Genomic DNA, 26640 nt, shown 5'->3' with positions numbered 1-26640 from the left:
GGGGTGTTTAGCCTGGAGAAGAGGAGGCTGAGGGGAGACCTCATTGCTCTCTGCACCTACCTGAAAGGAGGTTGTGGAGAGGAGGGAGCTGGGCTCTTCTCCCAAGTGACAGGGGACGGGACGAGAGGGAATGGCCTCAAGCTCCACCAGGGGAGGTTCAAGCTGGACATTAGGAAAAATATTTCACAGAAAGGGTCATTGGGCACTGGCAGAGGCTGCCCAGGGAGGGGGTTGAGTCGCCTTCCCTGGAGGGGTTTAAGGGACGGGTGGATGAGGTGCTGAGGGACATGGGTTAGTGTTTGATAGGAATGGTTGGACTCAATGATCCGGTGGGTCTTTTCCAACCTGGTGATTCTATGATATCAGAGGAATTCGGGCAAGATTGAGCTGCATTTCTTTGCCCCTCTGCCAAGATGGAAAGAAAAACCTGTCTGGGGCCTCGTGCGCACTGAGAGGTTCTGCTGCTGAAGTTTTGTGATGAATATTTCTGCCCTGTTTCTGTTTTGTAGATATGCATTTTTAATGCTGCCTGTTTGATCTGCTCCCTGCCTGCCTCGACGGGTGGCACGGGAACAGAAATCACTCATATTCCATGGGGAGGTTGGGTTACAGGGTCCACTGGGTGAAACACAGGGTTTTTTTTTCTCTTCTCTTGCCCCTCCTCATCCCAAACCCTGCCAGGATGGCTGGAATCAGCAGCAGGAGGGGATGGAGCAGCTGCAGTTGAGGGAACCCACAAGGGTAAAGGATCTGTGCCCTCCCCACTGCCCTGTCCCCCCAAACAGCCCGGGTGCATCCGAGGGAGCTCGTGGGATGCAGGAGGTGATGGGGAACCAGCCTCCCCGATGCGAGATGCAGACAGTTCTCAAGCATCTCAGCGCTGGCATTAGTAATTCCTCTTTCAAATCAGTACAACGGAGCGTTTGCCAGATCTTATCTGACAGAGAACACGCCGGGCTGACACGAACCTGTGGGGAGAGGCTGGCGGGTGCTCGGTGCACAGATTAGCAAAGCAGAAATCGGTCCCCACTGCTGGGCTCAGCTCCACACGTGGGCACAGGGGAAATGATGCTCTTCCAGCTGCTTTTTATTTTTTGCACGGCTGCCTTTTTCCCTGTAAAGAGGCTTTTGGCCTCTTCAGAGAGAAATTAAAGGGGAAACCCACAGAGAGCGTCTTTGGAATAGGCTGGGAGCACCATGTTCCCATTTCAATCGCTGCCTCCTGGCTATGAAGCCCCAGCCCCACATCCCCAAGCCCCTCTACTCCAGCTCCTTTCCTGCAATCCCAGATCCAACCGCGGGGATCAGAAATACAGACTAGGATGCGACTGCTTACTGAAAAACCTGGAATCTTTCCCTCCCCATGGAACAAGCTTCAGCACGTACTGGGGGCATTTGCATGTAAAACAGGTTTTTTTATTAAATAGGCAAACAGCTACAAAAGCAAACTCAAATATTAGGTTTCTCAATCTGTTATTATAATGATGATTTAACCCAAGGTTTTGTACCAAGTCATCACTTTTTTTTTTTTTCTTGGAAAGCTGTTCTTGGTCATAAGAGATGGGTCACAAAATCAAGCCACAAAAATGAGAGGGGAGTATCCTCACTCCAGCCCAGCCTGGGAGCATCTCATGGCTGGACCGAGGGGCATGGTGCTGAGTCCTTGAGGGACCATCCTCCTGCTCTGTCTCTGCTAGTTCTGTGTGTCCCCCTTCTGTCCATCTGTCCTGCCTGACCGCTAACAGGAACCCTGTGACCTTTCAGCAGGTATTTAAATGCTGTGTAAAATGAGCAAGCGGAGTCTTCTCCCATCACCAAACCCTCCCTCCCCTGCAGCATCCTTGGTCACAGCATCTTCTAAGGCTGTGGATTGGGCACAGGTTTGGTAGGGAAAAAAATGTCGATGGTCCCTGCGGGCAGCTTTTTCCCTGGGAAAGCAGCCAGTGTTGCTCAGTGCCAGTTCCCAGCCCCTAGGAGACAGGGAGGTGCCTGTGGCTGGATACTGGGTGCTCTAGAGCCACATGTGTCATTGAAATCAGCACCCAACAGGTGGCAGTCACCAATCTGCCATTAATTTGCCTTATAAGCCGCCTTCCTGCTGCTTCGCTCCCCTTCTGGGATCAGGCTGCGCAATCTTTATTTGCAGGATAAACCTCCACCCCCTCTACATCCCACTTTTAGCAGCCTGGATCTGCAGCATCCCCCGCAACTCTGGCCAGGGTGAGTCTTACCGTGGCTGGGGGGACAAACACAACTCATAAAACTGTGGAAAATGCATCAGATCCATCGCCACCCCCTGTCCCAGGGGCAGTGCCAGGGGCTGGCAGGGATCTGCAAGGGATCTGACAGGGATTTCTACTCCTGGGTGGCAGGAGAGGAGCACAGCAGCAGCTTCACGGGGTGCAGGTGCTCCCCTCGCTCCCCATCACATCTACACTAACATGGTTACGCAGGTCAAGGTAGACCAGCAGTGCTGGAGGCGGAGGGGACACCTCATAATCTGTCTGAAATCCAGCTCCCACTGCAGCGTCTGCTATTATCTGCGGTGTTCCCACAGCTCGGGGCTGCAGCTCAATTACTGGAGCTTTGTGATTCAGTTTATATCTGTGTCTGGCACGATCTGCTGCCGATGGAGCCCGTAAATAGCTCTGTGCCTTCTCCTGGGAGCTGCCTCTTCACTTTTTTCCCCATTTCTTGTTTTCTAAAAGAAGCCATGAATAAATAGATCAGCCTTCACAGGCACCTGTGAGCAGACTCTCAATTGCTGATGTGCCGGACTCTGAACAAAGCTTCCCTGAGCATCACACGGGCTGTGACCTCCAGACGGTCCCCCCAGAATGTCCCCAGTGCCACCAGGACTACCCAAACCCAGCTCCAGGGATCAACTCTGCTCCAGCACCCGGTGCGGGTAGAGGACTTGATCATTTCTCACTTTTCTGAGAGGCTGTGGGTGACACAAACTGGCACATAAATACGCATGACACCAGTGTCATAGTCAAGAAGCCCGAATGGTGAAGGATCTCCCAACTTAACTGTGCATGAAATTGGATTGAGACAGTGGCTCAGCCCATCCTTCACCACAGAGATTTGTGTGCGGTGCAGAGACACCCACAGGCGACTGCTGCCTGGTTGGGAAGAGACAAAAGTCTCCCCGTGGGACCGATTGATCAGAGAAGGGAGCAGCCATCAGTGGAACCAGCCCTCAGGTCCACCTGGCTTCAGGAGGGACAGCAGGTCCTCTCCCAGGACAGGACAGGACATCCCATGGACCTGCTCCCTAGTGCCACCCAGGAACTCTGGGAGGAGCTGCTGGGACTCACAGCCCCAAGCATCAAACCACTTTGCAAAATGTACCATGTGAAATGTGCCCGTCAAAATGGGGTTTGTTCAAAAGACACCTCATAGGACTCTTTCCTTCTTTTTCCTCCCAGATTTCCGTGTTGGTCACCCTGTGCACGAGCCCAGAACCGTGGCAGGTGGCCCTTGGTCTGGATCACTTAGAAGATGTGAGATTTCCTGGTTCGTTGAGGTTGGGACGCTCAAACCCCTCTCATGTGGACATTTTCCAGTGCCTCTCTGGGTACCAAGTGCTCACAACAGAGTAAAGAACATACTGCGCCAGTACCCATATACTTCAGGACTTTAACACAAGTAGGTATCTGCGTGCATGGGACATAGGTAGAACGCCACCAGTTTTGCTGTTGCAGACCTCCATGGTGCGCACCCACTCAACCACCCACCCTGGGAACCTGGGTGGGTGCTTTCCCAGACACATCCCCTGCCCGGTGTTCCCATAACGATGTCTCTGGAAACGGCAGGAATTCCCTTTCCAGTCCAGGCATTGCACAGATGAGACAGGAATGCCCTGAAATGTTTTCTTAGTTCGGTGCAATCATCTTGGCAATCACAAAGGGTGGTTGTATCTTCTCCATGTGGTCTCCAACACCTGCCAGCCCCCAGGCAGCAAGACCAGTCAAAGAATACATCATAGGACAGCATTGGATCATGCTCATCCCGCACCAAAGGCCACTGCAAGGGTGGCCACCGTCATAGTGCAAGGCACAGGCAACACAAGAGGACTAAGACACTCCTGTAGGCATCCAGGTTGGGCTTAGAGGACTGTTGTTTCCTTCTCTGTCATTGAAGACATCTTGGAGAAGCTCCTGTGAACAATGCTGGAGTGGCCCATCTCCTCACTGAGAGCATTCACCAGCCTGGAAAGGATGGTGACCTTGAACTTCTTAAAGTCCTGGCCCATGAAGACATAGAGGACGGGGTTCATGCAGCTGTTGGAGGCAGCGAGCGCTGTGGTTATGGGGATGCTGATCTCAAATACAGAGTGTGGGATCATGTCGGGCTTCGTCTCCAGGAGATTCAACAGATGGTAGGGACTCCAGCAAAGGAAGAAGGTGATTATAATGGTGATGATGATCTTGAAGGGCTTTTTGGACTTGGCAAGGCGGTTTCGACGCAAGTTTAAGACGATGGCAATGTAGCAGAAAGTGATGATCGTTATGGGAAGGATGTACCCAGCGAGGAACCTGGTGATGTTCACCGTTCGGTGCCTCATTACTGCCAGGTCTTGGTAAGACTTATTCCTGGAGAGGGAAAAGTTGCTAAAACAAATCACAGAGTTGCGGGCTTGTGCCGTGTCTCGGAAGACAAGAGATGGGCAGCTCATAATGATGCCAATGGTCCAGATAACCAAGCAAACTAAATATGCCAGGTTGGTTGACCGATGGTTTTGAGACCAGACGGGAAAAACCACTGATACGTAGCGATCGAAGCTGATGGTGGTGAGCAGAAGGACACTGGTGTACATGTTGAGGATGAGGAGGAATGAGTTCAACTTGCACATGACTGTCCCAAAGATCCAGTTGTACCGCATGGCAGTGTAAGTGATGTTTATAGGCAGGAAGATGTTGAAGAGGAAGTCAGCGACTGCCAGGTTGAGGAACCAGACAGCATTGACCGACTTCTTCATCTTCAAGGTTATGATTGCGATGACAAGGCCGTTCCCCAGGATGCCCAGCACGCAGGACACGCTGTAGATGATGACAGAGATAATCCTCGCAATGTCCTTCGGGTCGTGGGATGGCTCTGTCCACACACTGCTGGTGTCCTCGTAGGGGTAATCTGGGTAGTCGCTGTAGTTATCAACATCATCCAAGTAATTGGACAAATTGGAAAGCGCCATTATCTGTAAACAAACCACAGCCTGGTCAGCCCTGGGCTCTCCAGCCAGTGACGTTTCTCTGCGTGTTTCTTGAGCAAACACATGTTGTTAATCACACAGCCCACGGGAGGGATGCCGGCCCCCAACACACACGGGCACGAGGGGCCATGGAGAGAGGGGACCGAGCACAGAGCTACAGGGGATCCTTGGGGACCCTGTCGCTGGCCCTCAGGGAAGATGCTGCTACAGCTCCTCACCAGCTTTCCATCCCCGCCCCGACGGACGGGATTCCATCCCTCGTCTCCATCAGGATGTGGCTGTAGCCTCATCCTGCAAAAAAATGTCTATTACCCACCTGCTTGAGGGGAAAGACTGGGATGATGCTTATTAGCAGCTCATTAATAGCTCTGAGACCTTCCAAGCCGTAAAGTATTATGGCCCTTCTACATTTTTCTCCGAAACATCCAGCGAACGGAACTGAAACCCCAACATGCAGCAGACCCGGTAAAACTGGCGTCACACCCTCTCACCTCTCCTCTCCAGTGAGAACGGCCTCACGCCTGGATGCCCGGCAGGATCGCGGAGAGGCGGCCGTGCAGCAGTTCAGCGTCCTTTCCGCGTGGGTCTAGAGATGGAGCTGCAATATTAAAGCTGAGATCAAACAAAAGCCAGGGATGTGGGGTGAAGGGAGGAAACAGCCTCAGCCACCGCGATTTAACCCTGTGCAGCCTCCTGGCTAGGCTGGGGCTGCCCCGTGCCCCATGCAGCTCTGCTGGGGTGAGGAGCTCCCTGCCATCCATCCAGTGAAGTCGGGGTCCTGCTGTGACCCCAGCAGCTTTTTGGATAACCCAGCACAGAAAGCTTGTACCATGCACTCAATACAGGCACCCGATGCCAGCCAACATCAGCAGGTACGTGTGAAGAACCCTACAATCAAGCCCCAAGGTAATGTGATTACAAATAATTAAAGCCATAAATATGTGTGAGGTGCCTGGACTCTCAGGGGGTTATTTCTCTGATTGAATTGGTGCCCTGTGTATTTTAAAATGTTAATTGCAATAACTAACAGCGCCGTTTGCCATAATCGGGAGCTGCCCTCCGCCAGCTGCTTAGAGCCCCACATTAAATGGGTTCAACCACTCCCCCGCGAATAATCACAGTGGGTTAAAGCCAGGAGCCACCAAATGTAATTAGCAAAGCCTGAGCACACTGGAGGGAGCTGGGGTGGGCAGCAAGAGGGGTGAGGTCTGTGCAGACCCCAGCACAGGGCATCACACTCCACCCTGTCCCTGTGGGAAGGATGTAGCCCTGCCCAGCCAGGCTGGACCCTCCTGCCTTCAGCGAGTTTCAGCTCTAAGGTCCCTCCGAGCATCACCTTTCCCACCAGCCCTGCTTTGAAATCCCTGTGGCATTTGTGTTGCAACCTATTGTTTCTCCTAGGGCTTTTCCTCCTGTTCCTTCCTGCAATTGCTGCTGCTTCCATCGTTGCAAAGTTCCTGGCCAGGGGCTTAAGTCACAGCCACATCATCTCCCCCCTTCCTCAGCTCCAGGAGAAGATAAGTGGCCAGAATAAGTAAGGTTTTAGTGCAAAGCTTGTGAATTAGTTTGAGCTGGAAGGAGGCCTTGCCCCGGCACAACCTTGATCATCGAAAGGATGAATTAAAGTTGATGATCCGGTGGAAGTAACAGTATCAGCAGAACTGGTTGTTATAGCGCTGACTATTAATGTTTCTGGGTAATGAGCCGTCCTGACCGCTGTGTTCACGGACCAGCGGTTTGCATGTCATCACCTTTCCCGAGGTAAAGCTGCAGAGAGATGGGGTGGGCAGAGCCCAGGGTCCTCCTCACCCCACTGCACTTCATCCCATCCCACCCCAACCCAGCCCATGCCACCCCCCTGGGCCAGAAAACCCCAAAGCTCCTAGAACCCCCTTGGTCACTGGGAAGAAAAAATCACCCACCTGCCATTCCCATCATGGTGTCACCAAGGCATCCTTGGGGATGGACCACGAGGTCAGCCAGACCCCACATTTGCTGCAGGACCCCTCGGTCCCCTGCCCAGGCCAGGCAGGAGGGACTCCTGCGGCTTTACAGGCTCCTCTTCCCACTTAAGTTGTGCCCACTTATATATTTTTAACGTAAAATCTCCTCTTTATTTTCATTTTTTAATTGCTGAGCGCAGCAAGCACGGTGACATTCAGCTTGACATTTCCAAGCTGTATTAATGGATTATTTATTTGAATTGTCTGTTTATTTTTGCTCTCCCCCTCTCTTCTTTTCTCTCGGTTTTAACATTTGCCCTTCTCAAGGCAGACAGAGATAAAAGAACACCCACCCCAGACCAGGTTGGGCGGGGGGGCAGCCTTGACCCTGCTCAGGATAAGGGGGCGGCTGGAGAGCAACGGGGTCGGCAGGGCTCAATTTCCTCCTGGGGTTTGGCAGATGATGGATTTGAGGGCTCACATGGAACTATTGCAAACCCAAGGCAGGAAACAAGCAGCTGCCAAACCCACCGTGAACCTCCTGGGATGGCTCCGGGACAGGATGGGTACTGGGAGATGGAGACCAGACCCACTGCAAAATCATCCAGCAAATTCCCACCTGCATCCCCAAAAATCCTCCCCAAATAGGAAAGCTCCTGATTTCTCATTGCAAAAAAAAAAACAAACAGAAAAACAAAAAAAAAACCCCAAAGTTTGGGATAAAAAGCCACATAATCATATTTCAATGTTCCTCTCTGCATTGAAAATACCCAGCTTGAGCCAAACCCACTTTGCTCTCCACTTGGTCTCTTCATCCCTGTCCTCCTGCCTCAACAAAAAAGAGCACAGGATCTACCCAAAATAGACTTTTTGTCCAGCCAGCCGCCGCCAGCCCCGTCCTCCCCACAGCTGTATTTGTCTTGGTACCCAGGAAAGGTTGAGTCCAGCCTGCGGGCGCCGGGGTGGGATTCCCGACGGGTGGCTCGCGCATCAGCAGCATCCCGGCGCGCACCGGGGGAGGATGAGGTCAGGGATGTTGTTCTTGGGAAGGCAACAGGAAACGGAGAGAACAGCAGAAAATGTTCAAATCCAGCTTTTCTAGTCAAGAGCTCTTCCACAGCCAACCCAGACGGGCGGAGGACGGATGTGGCCGGGGCTACAGGGAAACGGAGGGAGCTCAGCCGGATCTGGACACGGCCATGCCCGAGGAAGGCAGGGGATGCTCAGCCTCCCGCAGCGGGTACCGCTCGGGCATGGGTGCTGCTCAAGCTCTCAGCTGCCTGCACCACGAGTTTGTAGAATCATAGAATCACCAGGTTGGAAGAGACCCACCGGATCATTGAGTCCAACCATTCCTATCAAACACTAAACCATGTCCCTCAGCACCTCATCCCTTAAGCCCCTCCACGGAAGGTGACTCAAGCACCTCCCTGGGCAGCCTGTTCCAGTGCCCAATGACCCTTTCCATGAAATATTTTTTCCTAATGTTCAGCCTAAAACTCAGTGCTTGCAGGGTGCAAGGGATACCCAGAGTCTCGATGGATGAGCTCTCCAGGGATGCAGGCGGACGAGCAGCGTGGGCTCTGCTCCCCGCAGGCAGCCCCTGTGCCACTGCCCGTGCCCCTGCCTGCACAGCTTCTCTGCCTTTTTCTCATTTGAAGATTTTTCTCCTCCCTCCCTTCCCAGCAGTGGTTTCCGAGGTCCCAGCGCACCCCAAACCCGCTTCCTCCGGTGCGGGCGGGGGCGTGCAGCCAGGCTGCCCACGCAGCGCACAGCCCTGTGCCGGGAGAGAGGGGGATTGCAGGCAGATGTTTGGGGGACACGCGTGGCCCTTCGTTTGAGGCAGCTTTGGGAATGGCACTACGTGAAACAGCATCTCGATGTCCCCTGGAATCTACCAGCACCAGCCTCTCCATAGCCCTGGCTTTCCCTCCCATGGCAGACACTGTTCCCAGTCCCAAGGAGCTCTGGTTGAACTCATATCCCACCATATGAGCTGGATCCTGAGCACAGTGAACTCCTGTTGCTTTCAGCAGGAGCACGCCCTGGGGAATAGAGATGAACGCCCCATTCCAAGCTGCCAGCCGATGCCACCCCATCCATCCCTCTAGCACTCATTTTTCCAGCCTGGGGTTACAGGGAAGGGATGCCCTTGTCAGGATCCCAGTCCCACAGGAGAGGTTGCAAGTGCTTGCAGGGAGAAAGAAAACAGAAGGTATGGGAAAGCAGCCCCGGGTACCCAGCTCCAACCCACCCTTATTTTAGCCAGCAATTTCCATGGCAACAGCTGCTGCAGGGAGAGGTGCCGCGAAGCTCCCAGTCCCCGCAAGGATGCCCGGAGACGGAGCCCCAGCCCTCGGTGTAAATCACCCACCAGCCACGTGCCCATCAAAAGGGAGCTTGGACCACCCCACTGCAAAACCCCAAGTCATGAGCTGCCCAATCGCTGCTCCCTGGCCACAGCGCCCTGAATCCATCCCTGAACCCTCCCTCCTGCTCCAGCCGGCTGAGAAGGGGACCAGAAAGAGGATCGGGGCTCAGGATGCCACAGGAGAGGCGGCAGCATGCATGAGTGTCTAGGACAGCCTGACACCAAGCACACAGGCTCCTGCCAGTGAGGATGTGGGTTGGCAGCTCCCCATCCCCAAAGCAGAGGAAGGAAGCAAAGCCAGTCCCATCAGGGGAAACTGAGGCACCCAGCTCTGCCCTAGGGGAAACTGAGGGAAGCTCAAGCCCTACCTGCATCCGTGGCGCTCAAACACAGCCCTGCTTGGCCTCCTTGGAGCAGCCCTCGCCTCCTCGCGCCGTGGGATCTCTGCTCCTGGCAGCCTCCAGCACCCCTGGCTGCTCCCTGCACACCAGCTAAGGCTTCGCACCCCGCCCGAGCGAACAGGGGAGAAAAAAGGGAATAGCTGGGAAAAGCAGCCTTCAAAAAGCCAACTGTGCCCAGAGTGGGACGGAATAACAGCGTGAGTCAGTGTTTATCTGGGCAGAGCAGACTGGGCTGTGCGGGACAGGACCAGTCGGGATGGGATGGGGCTCCACGAGCTGCCCCCAGCCACGGTGCGGGGTCACCTTGATGGAAAGCGCACCCCAATCCAGCCAGAAGCTGGCGTTTAACCCCAAAACACAGGTCGTGCCAGGCTCTTCCCAGGGCAAAACGCCTGCAGGAGCCTGGCAAGGGAACACAGAGTCCCCAGGTTGTTAGGAGCCACCCCATCAGTGAGAGCCCGGCCCTGGTCCTTTGCTCTTCATTCTTTCTGTTCTTGTGAAGGGTTGAGTCTTAGAGGGGAAAATCTTGGGCGTTTGTACCTCCACAGACAAGGATTTTCTTTTAAAAGGGCAGTTTGTGTTTCTGTGCTGCTTAAAATGACTTGAGCGTCTTCCAAGATAATAAAAGTTCTTTCATCTCCTCTTCTCTCTCTATTTTTTTTATATATATATATATAGGTTGCTATTAAGCCCAGGCTTTCCTGGCACTTTGAAGGCAATAAAAAGGCCAATAAAACTCCCTTTTTTTTCTGAGCGTCCTCCCTGCGGCATCACACCAGCCTGGGGAGGTGAGACAGGGCACGAAACGCTGCAATCCCAGGGGGTTTGCATCCCCTTTAGGGCTCCAGGACCTGCCTCAGCCCAGAGAGGGTGTCCCTAACCATGGCTTGGGCTTTGTCACAGGCTCACTGGGGACAAAGCCAGCACATGCCCTGGGGACACCCTTTCGAGGGGAAAGGCAGCGGCTTATGTGCCACCTGTGGGGCTGCTCCAGCTGCTCTCAACTGCTGGGGATTGAGGGTACAAAGAGGAAGGAAACCAAGAAAAGGAAACTGGTCGTTCCCTCCTGCTGCCAGAGGGACAGACGTGACCGTACCAGCAATGGGGGAAGGTCAGAGCTGGCAGAGCTCAACACCCCCCCCCCCAAGTCAGAAAGTCACCCTGGATCCAGAGGAGCATCCTCCAGCCCCCAGCTCGCAGCTGCGTGCCGCGCTCCCAGCTGCATGCAGATCAGCACGGCAAAGAAAAGTGCCCTGTTCTCCCTGTCCCCACCGAGGTGGCACTGCCATGCGTTGAGGACAATCCCCCTTAAATTCCCATCCTGTTCCTGCCCCCTCCGTGCACTTTTCCCACGCGCAAATCCACAGCAGGATTTCCCACCACCGCAGGCTGCAAATCCCATCTCCAAAAAACCGAAGATTTTATGGACACTTAGAAAAACACCAGGGTTTGGGGCAGCAGGTGGCAGTGACCTCCGGAGTCCCAACGCGCATCGGGTGTCGGGATCTCAGAGGTCACTGCTTTCTGCTGTCCACCACTATGCCAAACCCAAAACTTGCTTTATAATAACAGGGAAGCAAAAAAAAAAACCACCGGATGCAAATCCCTTAAGCAAAGAAATAACTTTCAACAGTTGCAGCAACACCCTCCCTCCCAAATAAATATATATATTCATAAATATATATATATAAAAAAATCCAGTACTTACATGAGCTTGATAGATCCCCAGGAGCCAAGAGTATGGAGGCTGGACTACACGTCTCTGCTACTTCTATAACCTCATTAGAGCTTGCACACAAATGACCCTAGGGTTACATCACTTTAGCATCTGAGCAGTGGGTGCTGTAGTTAGTGCTGAGCTTTCTCATCCCATGAATGATGCGCATGTATTACCAATGTGGGAACAAGTAAAAAACCCACAGCTGGTGGCCTAAACCAGCTGCTGGGTTCAGCACAGCGACGGGCAGCGCCTGGAAAGGGGGAAGCGATGCTCGACAGCAGGATGTGGGGACTTTGGACCTTAGGCAGAGGCGTTTTCTTGCTCAGTTCAGCTGGACATGAAGAGAGGATGGAGCAGCCGGCTGCCCTCGGTGCTGTCCCATCCACCATGGCCCCTGTGCTGCACAAAGTCAGCTCAGAAGTCCCACAGAACCTCTTGGGCAGGGTTTGGAGATCTCTTGTCAATGCAAAACAGCTGTGGTCTTGCTCCTGGCAAGGGGGGAGTGCAGCTAAAGGGCTCCCTGTGATCCGGGATGTGGCACCTCCACCCTTGGCTGCCTCTAGTCCTGCTGCCCAGGGTGCCCACACCTCTGCCCCACCTCCTGGCCTCGCACGCACAGAAGAGGAGTCACCCAAAGCCATCCCTGGGGCGCACGGCAGAAGGGGAGCGCGTCCCCCTGCCTCGCCGTGCCGCCCCCTCCAGCACACTTGCCAGCTCCTGCCTGTTCCCAGCTGTTTGTCCAGCTGAGCCCTACGTGCTGAGGTGGATCTGGATCCGGCGGTCAGTTCCCAGCGATGAATCAGCCTGTCCCGGTTTGCACGGGGACCCCAAGCAGAGGGGCAGCAGCCGAGCGCCCGCCTGGCCTCAGCCCTCTGCCTGAGAGCCGGGGACGATTGCCGGCAGCAAGCGCCACGCGGCCAGTGATCTGGTATGGATCGAGCCTGGGAGGCCACAAACCTCCAGCCCACACTGGGAAGCCCATTTGGAGGGAGATATACACTAAAAATACATGAATACACAATAACTGGACCAAAATTCATCCCTGCGCACCTGTGCCAGGTACCTGCGCCCGGAGCATCATATTCAATCGAGCCAGCAGCGAGCCCAGGGCAAAGCCCCTACCTGCAGCCCATCACCAACATCCACTTGGTTTCCAGGACCTGGCTTAAGCTGCGCCCAAGAGAAAAATCTCAAGTTCTCGGGAGCCACTGGCAAAGCAATGAGAAAACCCTCACGCCACCGTGACCCAGGGGACAGTGGGCGATGCCCAGCGAGGAGCGATGCCTCTGGGGAGCTTGCAGCCACTGCCCTGCGTAGGTGGGACAGAAACCCCTGTTGCATGTGGCTGAGTTCCCACCAGGGCCACAAAAGAGGAATTGGAGCCCGGGCTGATGCCCACTTTTGCACAATGCCGTGTTTCAACATCCTCTACGGCTGAATCAGGAGGAAACTTGCTGATGCGCTCAGATCAGCGGGTCCGGCGCGAAAGAAAGGAGAAGAGGCACAAAAAGCCCAGCTGTCTGCACCAGGCAAGGATGTGCCCATCAACAGAGCTCGTGACCAGCACTCTGGTGTCCCACGCCAGGGGCTTGCAGGACCCCGGGATGGGGCAGCAGCTCCCCTGGGTGCCAGCCGCCAAGCACAGTACATCGTGCGTGTGGCATTTAGAATCATAGAATCACCAGGTTGGAAAAGACCCACTGGATCATCGAGTCCAATTTGCAGCAGGGTCCCCAGTGGGACATAAATGCTTTGCACCCTGTCTACTGGGACAGGACCCATCCTGTCCGCTCCCATGGTAACACCCCCCAGTCCTCCCAGTATCCCCCAGCAACCTTTCCAAATACCTCGTGCAGTGCCGCGCTGTCCCGCTGCTCCGTGCCAGGGAGGACCAAGCCAAGGTGCCAGCGCACCCTGCGAGCAAGAGGAGCTGCTCAGCCCAGCCGCGATGCTGAAGGCTCGCTGGGAACAAGCGGGTTCTCATCCCCACGTGGACCTGGGCGCTGAGGGGCTAAGCTCAGGCACAGCGTCACTCCCCACCGGTTTTAAGGGCGATGGGAGGGGGAAGGAGTTGCGGCAGCATCCATCACCGGGGCTTTCTTGGCAGCACGATGCTCCGCGAGCAACAGCTGGGAGAGGGTGTGACGCCGGGAGCTGGGAACCTTGGCCCAGATCCTGCTGCAACCCAGCGTGAGGAAGCAACAAGCTGCTTCCCAAAGGACCTCCTTTCCTGTCCCATCCCACCCCGGCAGGGAGCACGCCGCCCTAACGAGGGCTAACGAAGAGCAGAGGGCTCCGGAGCGATGCTGGCCCTGGCAAAGGAGTCTGAGGGGAGGCAGGTGGCTACCGGCCACCCCACCGCGCTGTCCCCACCCTGGGTCACCCGCTGTCCTCTGTTGCCCCCCCCACCGCCCCCAACTCCTTCCAAGACGTTGAGTCACTTCCCTTCTTCAAATCTGGCTCCCAAACGCTGCGGCTGCTGCTGGGGCTGGTTTCCACGATGGCTTTCATTAGCACCAGGATGGAGCAGCTGCTCCCAGGCAGCATCCCCAGCCCGTGGGAGCAGCTCCATCACCCCCCAGTCCCATTAACACATGCACAGAAAGCCTTTCGGGAGGCACCAGGGGGCTGTGAGAGGTTCTGGGTTCCCCCAGGCAGGGGGAACAGGCAAGGCTGGATGTAGGGATGGGGTTCAGGGGGACCCTATCCCCCAGACCCAGAAAGGGAGGAGACCAGGAGGCTTTCCAGGGTAAGCCCCGGTGTGGGAGCACAGAGCAGCGCAGCCCCAACCCATGCAGAGCATGAGGTTCTGATAACCCCATGCTTGATGTGGCACCTAGATAATCCCTTCTCTCCCTGTGCAGCCCCCACACTCCTCACCCACAGCCATCCTCAGTCTTGGGGTTTAACTCAGCTGGGAGAAGAACCAGCACAGGATTCCTGTCCCCCTGGTTTGGGTGCAAAGGCATCACCTCAGAAGCATAAGTTTTAGGGGCAATGGGTCCATTTACACCCCTCCTGGCAGGAGCACAGCCCAGGGAAGGAGCAGGATTTGCTCTGTCGGGATGCACAAGCACTGCCCTGGGCTTGTCACCCATCTCCTGAACAGAGAGGATGTTAGTAAATTAAGGGTAGCTAATTAAGGTCAATTAATTATCTTCAGCTGTAAAGACAGCCCACGAAGCATCTGCAGACTGAGCCAGTGAGGGGGGTGGGAAATAACTGCAAACAAATGTCATCTCCTTTAGCATGTTTGGAGTCAAACAGTGGGACTGCAAACCAGCTCCTGGAGGAGGCCTGAAGAGAAGCACAACCCAGGCAGTGCCAGGTGGCACCCAGCCCGTGCGTGGGGCAGGGAGCACGGGGGGAGCTCCCCAAAACCACTGCAGGATGTGGTGGGGCTGGGGATGCTCAGCCGCTGATGCTGCTGAGTGTGGACGTGCCAAGGGCCGCCCTTGGAGCACAGCACCCCAGCGATGCTGGACGGTGATGACAGGCAGCCCAGTGGCACCGAGGGGTCCTGAGGAAACACCCAGCACAGTCTCAGTTGTCCCAGCAAGGCTGAGCTTTGCAGACCCCACAACGCTCGGGCAGGAGCCCAGCAACGTGCCTGGGCAGGATCAGTCCGTCCCCACGCCACCGAATCCTCTCCAAGGCACCTGCCGCTTCCACTGGGCAAGGCAGGATGCAGGGTCCTGCTCACAGGCACTTATTCCTGTGCTTAGCAAGACAGCGAAGTTAAAAACCTGCTGACATGGGACAAAATGTCATATCCCCAGCATTTGCCCAGCGCTGCGGTTTGAGGTTTCCCTCCGAGGCGCTCAGCATCGCCTGCTCAGCAAACCACTGTAAGCAGGCGATGGACGGACAGACACCCTGTTCCCAGGGGCAGTGACCGCACAGAAACACCGTGGCCGTGCCGATCAGCCGTGGGGAAGAGCTCGGGGCACAGGGCCCGCAGCTCCCGTGGCAATGTCAGGCACAAAAGCCAGCAGAGTGTTTGGCTTCCATCACATCCCTGGCAAGCACATTGAGCGCCACCCACACCGAGCAAAGCAATTAAAGCTCTAAATTCAGTGGTATTGGGAACTGCTTGATTTAGGCTTATTAAAACTCCCCAAACATCTCCCTGCCGAGCCAGGGTGAAAGGATTGAGCCCAGCAGGTCTGGCCCAGCTGGTGTGGGTGCTCAGAATCCTCTCCTCTCCTGTGCGGGTGGTGGGAACCCGCCTGAGTCATCCCGAAACAGATGTCACACTTAATGTGGAAGAAATTGCATGAAGCTTTTCTCTCTCGGGGGGGGATTTCTCCGTCATTCAGCAGCGCTTTCCCTCACTCTGGGCAGAGCCGTGGGGAAAAATCACACAGAACAGAAAGGGAGCTGGGTTCAGCTTCAAGGACACTACATGGGGCTCCCACTGCATTTCCCAAGCCCTGCTCCGTTTTGAAGCAGGGTTTATCCCCACAGATAACCATCACGTTTCCCACGGGAGAGCTGCAGGGAGCTCATCCCTCCTGCTCTTGGCTTCGTGACCCACTGTGGGGATGAGCTACGTCTCCCGTTACTGCCTCGCCATCCAAGTGGGAATGAAAACTCATTGCGCAAATAAAAAACCCACATACAGGATGTCGAATAGACTGCACGCTTTCCCTGTTTCGTTGATTTGATACAATCACGGAAAAGAACAGTCCCAACCTTGTACGACTCAGGGCTTATAAATAGCAACGTGGCACAGGAACACAGCAGGACCCACGCTGGGGCGGTGCTGCCAGCACCCGCTGCAGTCCCATGGCTGGAAACAGCACTGCTGGGGCCACCGTGTCCCACCACATGCCACCACCAGGATGGGCAGGACAGGGTCAGCCTGGCCCGGGCATCCCTGCACCAGCAGCATCACGAAAGGCTTGCACACAGAGCTGCTGCTCCAGCCCCAAATCATAGAATCATAGAATCACCAAGTTGGAAAAGACCCACTGGATCATCGAGTCCAACCATCGCCTTCCTGCTGCACCAGCCAGCACCTTCCCCACCTCTGTTTGTCTCCAGTTTTGCAGCATTTGTCCCCAAGTTGTGCCTCCCTCCTGGGGCAGCTCTTGGATGCCTCCTTGGGGGAGAAAGGACCTGATGATCTTAGAGGTCCGTTCCAACTGTAATGATTCTAGGACTCTACAGTCCGCTGTACCACCTCGGCCACCACCACGCATTGGATTTTAGAGCAGGTGGGGTCCTCTGCTCCCTCGTGTCCATAGTCAGGCTTCACATGAGCAGGGCACGCTCTCATTAAGAAGAGGAGCTACAGCAAACACTCCTTCAACTCACACTGTGCCTATCGTGCCACATAAAGGATAAAGTCAGCTTTAAAGTCAGCGAGCGAGCGTATCAGCCATGGGTTCTACAGCCCCTTTTTCAGGCAAAGCACCCTCGAGGGCTCTGCAGAGCTCTGTCAGCTACTTGAGCTGCGCTGAGGGGCACGAGTGGCACATGCAGGAGAGCAATGCCCACCACAAGCTGGGGAGCAGCTCCAGCACTGCCCCTTCTCCCTGCTCAGCCCCTGAAAAACATCCTTTGCAGAGCAGGGCTGATGCAACAGGTTGCAAATACTCCTAGTAGGACTCTGCCCCACGCATTGGCTGCCACCTAACTGCATCCATCCCCAGATGGGTGACAGCTCAGCCCTGGGGATTGCAGCTGGACCCACCGGGATGGAGGGGAGGGGATGGATGTGCCTGCGCTGGGTGATTTATTGGCAGTTTCTGATTTGCACAGGAGCTGCCAAGGGCCACTGACAGCTCCAGGCACAGGGATGAGGGATTGCTGGGCATGAGCACTTTGTTTTATTTTTAAACCCCAGCACAGCACATCTTTTCTGGTGTTATCAAGTCATTTGTTTCTTGCCTTCAAGCCCACAAGCAGGTGACAGACAGGATGTCACCAGGACAGGGATTTACAAGGTGGGTCTTGGCATCAAATCCCAACTGAGTTTCTAGGGGATTCCCTTTGAGGCATGGGGAGTATCAGTGCCTGGGGTGGTTGGATCCAGCAGCACTTCAGGGTCTGCTTTCTCCTCACCGCGCACTGCTTTTCATCCCCAAAACAGCAAGAAAAGTTTGGGATGAGTGGGATGGCAGCTGCTCAGCTGGAACCAGCTTCACTCCTTTCCCACAGGAGACCCTGCGTCTGCTCAGAGTCACGTGGGAGAGGGTGAAAGCAAGAGTTTCCTACAACTTTTCAGCTAAAAAATTATTTAGAGCAGTAAAACCTATGAGGGAATAACAATTCCCTTCGCAAAGGGAGAGATGAGAAGCAGCACCAGGTTCCCGCACACAGTGTTCCATCCCCTGGGGCTCGTTAGCGGCTCAGGGCACTCAATAAGTTTCAGCAGGAACTAGAGGACATTGCAGCTGAGATGAAAAGCAGGAGATGAAATGTCTCGAGCGTCACAGGGCACCCTGCCCTGGGCTCCCCGCCTGCAGCCACAGGCACAGCTTTCCCAGCCAGAGGTGCGGGTGACCCAGCCCTCCGCACACCCACCAGCCTCTGACACTGGCCAAGGAAGCAATTAGTCTGGTAACGACCACGTCATCAAACTATGAGCCAGGCTCACCTCATCCATCTCCTGAGACACAGCTAAGAGCTTTGGTGTGTCCACACTGGGCATCTGCACAGCTTTAGTCTGCATTCCTCTCTCCTGCAGCTCAATTTATTACAAAACCATGGGACTGCTTTGGATTTTGCTTTCCCTCCCTACCCCTCACGTACAGTGGCAGCATCTTCACACACCCCAGGACCCTGGAGCCACCTCACAACCCAAACCCGTGCTGTGAGAGCAGGCATTTCTATTTGCTCAGAGTGGCTGGAGAAATAAAATTCCTTGTATTTGTCTTCTTAACATTGTCTTTATTTCTTGTTGCAGGACAGCATTGCTCTGGAGGGTCTCTGGTTCACTCGCTGTAAACCCAGCACCTCTCAGTGGTGCTCAGACACCTCCAGCTTCTGAAATACTCTGCTCCCCCCACCCAGGGACACAGTCCCACTACCAGACGGCTCATTGGAGCTCATTTGTCATTTATATTCTCCCTCGTGCTTCTAACCTCTGGAAATTCCATGGCATGGCCATAAACTGCAGTAAGGACACAGGCAGACCCATCCTTAATAAATCCTGTGTTGCTGGAGATGCTTCAGGATAAACCTTTAGCTGAGGAGACTTGTGAGCTGGTGGGTTTTGGTGTGGTCCCAGGTGGGTGTGTGGAGGGGCAACACGATAGGAGACCTTGCCCATCCATAATACGAGGTTTTAGGTTAAAAACACAAACATTTTCATGCGACACTTATTTTTTAAAGAGGTTCCTTTAATTCCCACCTTTGGGTTCCCATTTTTTCCTACAGCATCAGTAAAAATAAGGAACTCTTCCATTAAAACCCCTATCAATAGAAAGAAGATCCCAGGGAACGGGCCTGATTCTGCCTGGTTTTCATTAATAAAGGGGAAAATGAGGTTATTTTCCTTCCCATCAAGCAAAGATAAGTGGCCAGAGCTGGCGGATCCTGCGAGCCCTTCATCCCACCACGGCCGTATGGATGCGGTGGGGACTGCAAGACAAGGCTGCCGAGTGAGGGATTAAAACGACAACGATTTCAGCTTCTTTCCGTGTCACGTATCAGTTCCTACCACCTCCATCAATTCATTTGAATTCCCTGCAGGATCCTCTCCATGTGTTTTGTTGTGTGAGATTAATGGCGAATATAAAATCACATTTTTCACCTTGGGACATTGCTATAAATCTGGAAAAAGCCCCAATGAGCTCTTTCCCATAAATATTCAGACACTGAGCATACAGTTGAATCCTTTGGGATTCGCAGCCACAAACAGGTTTCCCTGGGCCCTTTGCAGTGTAGCAAACTGTGCTCTCCTGCTCCTGGAGGGTGGTTTGGACACACAGGGAGCAGAAAGCTGAACTTCCAAGCTTGCTGTGCCTTCATTTCATGGTCTTCATCTAATTTTAAGGATTTTTATCCCCCAGCTGTCTGGCAGAGGCAGGAGGGACTGGCTCCATGGCTCTCTATGGGCAAAGCAAGCTGGCACACGGGGATGCTGTGCAGGTGTGTGTGCTTTATTATCCTTAAAGCAGGTTCATGGCCAGGCAGTTCCTGACACCAGCATAGGTTTTCCCCTCTCCGCACCCCCAAATTTACCCCCAGTTTGTTAATTTTGGCTGGAGTGAATGTTTTCTCCAGGCGCTGTCTCACTCTAAAACCCTTTCCTGCAGAAAATGTGGCATTTGTCTCTTTTTCTCTGACTCAGAGAAGATTTTTTTAACTTGGCATCTTTTGTGGGAAATCACTTCAGGCCAGGTCTGCTGGTGTCTGCATCTCAGAAGGAAAAAAACCCATGAGTTCTGGGTTTAGAAAACAGGAAGACTTGGGCGTTTGTGGTCAAGCAAATCTCGCTGGACTTTGGTGGGTGCAAGGATGCGGCTTGGTGTCAGCACCCCTGCCCTGACCTGAGGTCCCCGCTCGCTTCATTTGCTGGCACAGAGGCACCAGCCCCTGGTCTTGAGGGAATTGAGGATGGAGAGGACTTAAATGCAGCCCTGCCAGGGCTCTGGGTTTGGATGCCAAGCCTCCCACTGGGGAGACAGAGGATGCTGACAGGTCTTTAATCACTTACACTAGCTACAAAACTGCTGAAGCTTAATCCGAGCTCATCTTTCATGCTACACCACCCTAAAGATCCTCAGGCTGGGCTTCTCCCCCAGCCCACCAGTGTCCCCTGCGCAGGGATCGCAGAGGCCAGATACAAAGTTCAGGTAGAGGCGAGTGTTCCTGTAATCTCACAGCAAAAATAGAACCATTGATGTGACACAGCTGATAAACCCCTCAGGAAATACCCAATTATTTAAGCCACCAGCTGGATTTGTCTTAATAACAGCAAAGGGTATCAACTGCGCAAACCCAATAATAAAACCTTTCATCTTTATGATTTTACTTTTTACATATAAATCCAGTTTTTCGTGTAATTAATTTATGGGCATCAGTGCTCCACGGAACAAGGCTTTGCAGAGACAAGTGAAGAGAAGCCTAGAGAAAAGAAGGTACCAGGGGGAGCTTAGAGCAGCTTCCAGTACTGAAAGGGGCTCCAGGAAAGCTGGGGAGAAACTTTTTCCAGGGTCTTGGAGGGATAGGATGAGGGGCATGGTGACTGCTTCACTGCGGAAAGCTCAGCATCCCTGCCAGGCCCCAGCCACCTCTGAGCAAGCGATGCCATTTTCAGTCTTGTTTTGACCAACAAGTGGCCTCGGTGCAGGTCCCTGGGGCTCCGCTCTCCCAGCACTGTTAAAAATAACAGCAAAATATGCCGTATTCCTGAGCCTGTGCCAGCGGGGGGACTATTCCTGGAGTGATGAGAGAATCACTCGGCAGTGCTGGAGGAGCTGCAGGGTTACCTGTGCCCTTGCCAAGGTCCTCCTGCAGCTTCTTCCTGCGGCCGGACACGGCTCCAGCATCCTCACATGGCTCCAGCATCCTGACGTCCAAAGCTCAGCCCGCGCTGGATGCTCTTCTCCCCAGGACTGGCACAACAGGCAGGAGCCTGCTCCCAAAATGCACTCGGTACCTGAAATACAATTTATTATTGTAAATAAATAAATGTTGGGGTTTATCAGAAGGGATTAATTAGTGTTGCTGACGGAAGGCTGATCCAGAATTTGCCTTGGAAAGAAAACAAATCAGAGCCCAAAAGGGAGCACGGGGAGGGAAAGCCATGCTGCAGAGCTGCACGCAAATGTTCCGTGTCACATTATACAGAATTAATGCTCAGGCTTGTCTGTGCAGATGAAAAGGCTTTAACCTAAAGAATCAATTAAGTTTCCTTGCAGACAGCCTAATCTAACCCGGGGGGGACTTCGAGGGGAGCAGAGCCCCTCGCCTCTCTTGGTGGCAGCCGTAAATCCCTGCCTTGTTAAGGCTCTGAGCTTCAAAGCACTGGGAGCCGTTTGCTGCTGCTCCAGCCAGGTGCAGAGTCGAGTCCAACCAGGTGGAAACCACAGCCTAGGAATAAAACCCATCACTCGTTGCTAAGCAGATTTAGAGTGGGGAAGAGTAAATGTGATCCCACCGTTGCTTTGCTGGCTCTGGCTGTCAGTGCCCTTTGCTGGCTGGAACACTCCAACATCACCCATCCATCTGTCCCTCTGTCCAGATCACTCCAACATCACCCATCCCTCTGTCCAGATCACTCCAACATCACCCATCCATCTATCCCTTTGAACAGATCACTCCAACATCATCCATCCCTCTGGAACTCTCTGAGCCCATTCAGGCTCATCCTCCTGGTCATGCACCCAACTCTGCCTGTCTGTCCAGCTGTCCATCCATCCTGAGAACTCACTGGAAAGAGCTCAGCATCACTCTACTCAGCCCCACAAGAGATGTCTCTACATGTAAGAGACTGATATGAAGATAAAAGAATCCAGCCTCAACTTTAATAGAAGCAAAAAAAACCAACCCTCTGCTAATTTTATCTCCGAGGCAGGCTATTATTATCGTGTCATTATTCTTCAGAAAATTTTGATCCTGCCCAGCCCAAGACACATAAAGTCTCTATAAACTCCAGCACATGATTTACGGCTTGGCATCAGGGGACCGGAGCGAAGTAATTCAGTCCTGTCACTTTTGCTTCCTATTTAAAGGCGTGCTGCAATTAATGTTTACCCGCCACAAGACCTGCAGTCAAAGGGGCATCTGCCAGGTGGGAAAATCACCATTTTCATTTGACAGAGATGAATTCAGCATAAATGCATCCCCTAGCAGAGCGGGAAAGCCCTCAGCCACCAGCGAGGACCAAGTCCAGGAGTCTCTGGCTGCGATGCAGGCAGGGGCAGGCAGTCCCAGCAGCATTTCCCACAGTCCCTGCCATGTGGAAGTCACATTTTCAGGGCTTTTCTCCCAATTTCTTCCTGTGTAGGGCCCCAGCAGCTGAGCAGCAGCACCAAAGCACAGGCATAGGGCGTGTGGGACAGCAGGAAGGCAACTGGGAGCAAAAGGGAGAGCATCGTTAAAGCATGGTTTTAATCAGGCTATGAGCATCTCCTGCCAGGGAATCAACAGGGTTGCACGCCACAGCCCCCAGCTGCAAATGGAATTTCAGCTCCAATCCTGCCTGCCAAGCAGAGCCACATCCTGGGGACAGCGTGGGGACCTTGCCACCCCCCATCTGGGCGACATGAGGAGGTGAAATGAAGGGCATCGGAGCAATTTCTCATCCTGCCAAACCTCTGGCCCAGCTGGGAGAGGCCCCTCATCCACCCGCTGTCAAATGCTCACTTTAATTACATGCCCTACCAAAGCTCTTCTACAATTATTCAGCTTTAATTTCCTGCAGCCACGTGTCCTCTGGAGCCTGGGAACCTCCAGTGCCAGGGGAAGGGCCACTCGCCGTGTGCTGCTCACACCTTGGCAGCTGGGCAGAGAATTAGCAAAGAGATGATGGGACCTGGGCTCTCAGGATGCTCCCCTCATCCCTCAGCAGAGCCGGTGGAGGTTTCTCCCTGTGGCTGCAGGGTTGGAAGTGTGGGGTTTGTTCCGGGCAACCTGCTTGCACTTAATTAACCTGCAGATGCAGATGCATCACGTCTTTTATCCTGGATGCGAGAGATGAGGTGTAATTCTTTGCCGCATGCTGGTAGGAGCCCGTGTAAAACAAACTGCCCTGGGACCGGGAGAGAAACTGCTGAGCACTGGTGCCAGCCCCAGCTTTTAATGGGATTTTCCTCTCTTCCTCTGCGGGGAAGGATCACTGGCTTCCCACCACCTTGCTCGTACCCCATGGCAGAGGTGACCCGACAAGCCTGAGCCCTTCTAAATATCACGGCTTGGAAAACGCAATGCCAATTCCTGTGCTTGCCTGCAAAGAGAGTGGAGCAGGGAGAGAAATGCAGGGGATAAGGGAGATGCCAGGCTGGCAGGAGCCGAGCTGGGTTGGGGATGGCAGCTCCAGCCAAGCACAAGGCTCCCACCGTGGCTACAAGGTGCTGGGGCAGCAGCCGCCCCGCCGCACCGGCTCAGGCTGCCAGATCCCAGAGACCTGGCACGGCAGGGAGCCCGGTGGCCGGGCAGTTATAGAATTCATAAGGGCCTTGGAAGCATGCCAGGAGAGCCAATCAAATGATGCAGATTTGCATATTAATGAAATCTCATAAATAATACATCGCGCACCAAACAAAGCTGGTGAGAGCTGCTGGAACACCAACAGCATAAACTGTCTATTTAAATTACTTCTATTTTTCTAATTTTTTCTACCTTGGAAGAACTCTAACCTGAACCTTCCAAGTAACAGGTATTAAACCACAGCAGTGAATTACACACAAGCGACATCTACTGTCTCCATAATCAGCTGGGGCAGGAAATGGGAATCCCATATTTAACTTTATAGCTCAGGTGTTCAAGGGCAGGTTGGATGGGGCTTGGAGCCCCTGATCCAGTGGGAGGTGTCCCTGCCCATGGCAGGGGGTTGGACTGGATGGGCTTTGAGGTCCCTTCCAACCCAAACCATCCTATGATTCTATGATTCTCTGTCTTCCCAGCCAGCAGATCCCATCTAGGAGCCACAAGGCAGTGGGACGGCCCAAGCCCAGCAGTGAGGGAAGGTCACTTCTTCTTGTCTATGTGTTTTTTTAATCTCCTGCTCCCTCAGAAATCACCCAACCATGCCCACACAATAAAAAAGAAAAGGAGAATTTAATAGGATTTCAAATTGCTTTCTCCTGAATTCAAATTGCTTCATATATTATGTTCATGATAACTCCTGCACTCCCCATTTTCATCCAGTCTTTTCTTCATATAAGACAAGTTCTTGCGCTAATGAATTCCTGAGTTTTATTTACTAAATGATGCAGAGGAAATCCTCATTATTTGTGCCTCGATCGGGCCAGAGCAGACGCAGAAGGTCCCCACCACAGCGCCCAGCCCGATGGAGTATGAAGCTCACGTACAGCTGCTCCGCATGCTGCCACTGAGGAGTCAGTAATTGAAAAGACCTTATAAATCAATACAGCTAAATTGAAAACTCGGGCAGGACTCCATATAATTCACCTGCTCTCTTCTTAAAATTTCTCTTTACTTTTTAGGTTAAAAAAAAGGTTGGTGAAGGGGAACATGGAGTAGCCCAGCTCAGTGCTGCTTCTCCAGCACATCTGGCTGGGGAGATGTTGTGCGAGCAATTAATCCCACGCAGAGATCGTCTGAATGTCAGGCGACCTCTGATTTATTCCCCTGTCCTTCAAGTGGAAGAAGAAATTCCAGCCGCGGGGCCGAGTGACCGCAGCGAGCTGCTTTCATCGCTAGCAGGGAGCGTGAACCAGCGTCGTCTTTTGAAACTGCCTTCAAGGAGGAACGATGGGGTTGTAATTCCCAAGGGAGAGATAAAGCATTTTGCTGGGCATCCCATCCTTGAGGGCTTCTCCCAAGTGTCGTGGCATCTGCCACCCCCAGTCTGGCATCCTCACCATCCCAGCGAAGCCCAGGATTCTGACCTGGTGTGGAGATCCTGCTCAACAATTTTCCAGCCGTGGAAAACAGCGAGAGCGAAGTGGATTTGGGAGAAGAGGAACAAGTGGTTGGATGTAATCAGACCCAATTAGTGGTTGAGTCAATTAAGCACTATTAGAGCCCGGAGCTGGAGAGGAGGGCAGGCTGGCAGGAGGAGGAGAGGTGCTGGTGGGCAGTGGCAGGGGATGGGCAGTGGTCCCCCAGCCCCGGTGACGCGGGGAGCACAGAACAGCGAGGGCACCAAGCCGGTGGCTTGCGCGCTGGCCCCGGGCGCTGCTCACTCGGAGGAGCCTGGAGCCGACACCTCACTCATCCCCGAGCCCCGCTTCTGGAAACTTTCACCAAGAACAGTCTAAATGAATCATTTATCAATTAAATGTGTGGTTTTGCCAGGGAAATTAAAATCTGTCCTCTTGTATAATTAATAGGGCAGCTTTATATTCGACAAATTAGGGAGACTCTTGATGAGCTAATTTGTTAATTAATGGAAGCCTGGAGGCTCCTGCTTCATTAGATGTTGGCAAATCCTTTAATCTGAAACGTTGCTCCTCCTTCAGGACCTCCCCTGTCTCCCTCACACCCAGGCACAGACTCCAAAGCCGTCCCGGCTGCGCCACTCACCATGGGAGAGCTCCTGGCACGGCGCTGGATTCCCCACCCTGGGATTTATGGCAGCAGCTTGGCAGCGGCATATTTCTCTTTCCCTTTCCTTTGGATTTATGTCCAATGTTGAGGAAGAGTGTGAAGATCCCTGCAGCTGAGCTGCCTGCTGCCACTGCCAAAGTCCAAACCTGCCTCCAGGAAGGAAAAAGGGGAAAAAATAGGAAGAGAAGGAAGGAAGAAAAGGAAGAGAAGGAAGGAACGAAGGAAGGAAGGAAGGAACGAACGAACGAACAAACGAACGAACGAACGAACGAAGGCAACAGGCACAGCCATCCCCAGTAACCTCATCCCACTGCTCCCAGTACAACCCAGTAAGACGGTGCTGAGTCTGGGTAGGCACTGGTGACCTCCTCCAATGACGCCACAGCAGAAGGGATCACACTGACCCCAGGACAGGCAGCCCCAAACAAGTGTGGTGGAATCGAAACCTCACCGACAGCAGGACCAGTAACACCAGTAAGAGCAGCGTGGTGGGACGCACACCCACACTGACCCACAGGGAAAAACACACCATGTGTCTTGTGATACATCTCATTACGGACACTCTTAATTTATACAGCATGGTACTGCAAGTCCCACTTCACATTAAAAAAACAGTGGTGTGATTTCTTGAGCTTGCACTACAGACTGTTTTCCCCCAAACCAGATCAACCCAGAGCCCAAAAGAACAACTCCCTCCTTTATTTTTAGATATCAGTGCCTGCCATGCTAGTCATCACGTTATCAAGTAAATATGGGAAGCCAGGCGACTGCCAGCAGAGCAGCACCCAGAGACTCCATTA

At 53.6% G+C, this 26640-nt stretch overlaps 1 protein-coding gene across 3 annotated transcripts; it reads right to left on the bottom strand.

Annotated features, from left to right (window-relative positions):
• Positions 1 to 1390: 1390 nt before the first annotated feature.
• Positions 1391 to 13814, bottom strand: CMKLR1 (chemerin chemokine-like receptor 1). Of its 3 annotated transcripts, none has more exons than XM_069870973.1 (3): positions 13498 to 13813; positions 5707 to 5813; positions 1391 to 5200 (listed from the first exon to the last, which is right to left on the bottom strand). In XM_069870973.1, the coding sequence occupies exon 3, from the start codon at positions 5195 to 5197 to the stop codon at positions 4112 to 4114; it is 1086 nt and encodes a 361-aa protein (XP_069727074.1). In that variant the 5' UTR covers positions 5198 to 5200; positions 5707 to 5813; positions 13498 to 13813; the 3' UTR covers positions 1391 to 4111. The 3 variants fall into 3 exon arrangements, with proteins under 3 accessions (XP_069727074.1, XP_069727075.1, XP_069727076.1); XM_069870974.1 differs by lacking the exon at positions 13498 to 13813 and adding an exon at positions 9898 to 10039; XM_069870975.1 differs by lacking the exon at positions 5707 to 5813 and having other exon boundaries at positions 13498 to 13814.
• Between the last annotated feature and the right edge of the window lie 12826 nt (positions 13815 to 26640).

Source organism: Phaenicophaeus curvirostris, chromosome 17 (assembly GCF_032191515.1).
Source record: "Phaenicophaeus curvirostris isolate KB17595 chromosome 17, BPBGC_Pcur_1.0, whole genome shotgun sequence".
Taxonomy (NCBI): domain Eukaryota; kingdom Metazoa; phylum Chordata; class Aves; order Cuculiformes; family Cuculidae; genus Phaenicophaeus; species Phaenicophaeus curvirostris.
Note: the sequence above shows the minus strand (reverse complement) of the source record. Positions and strands in the feature narration are given on the sequence as shown.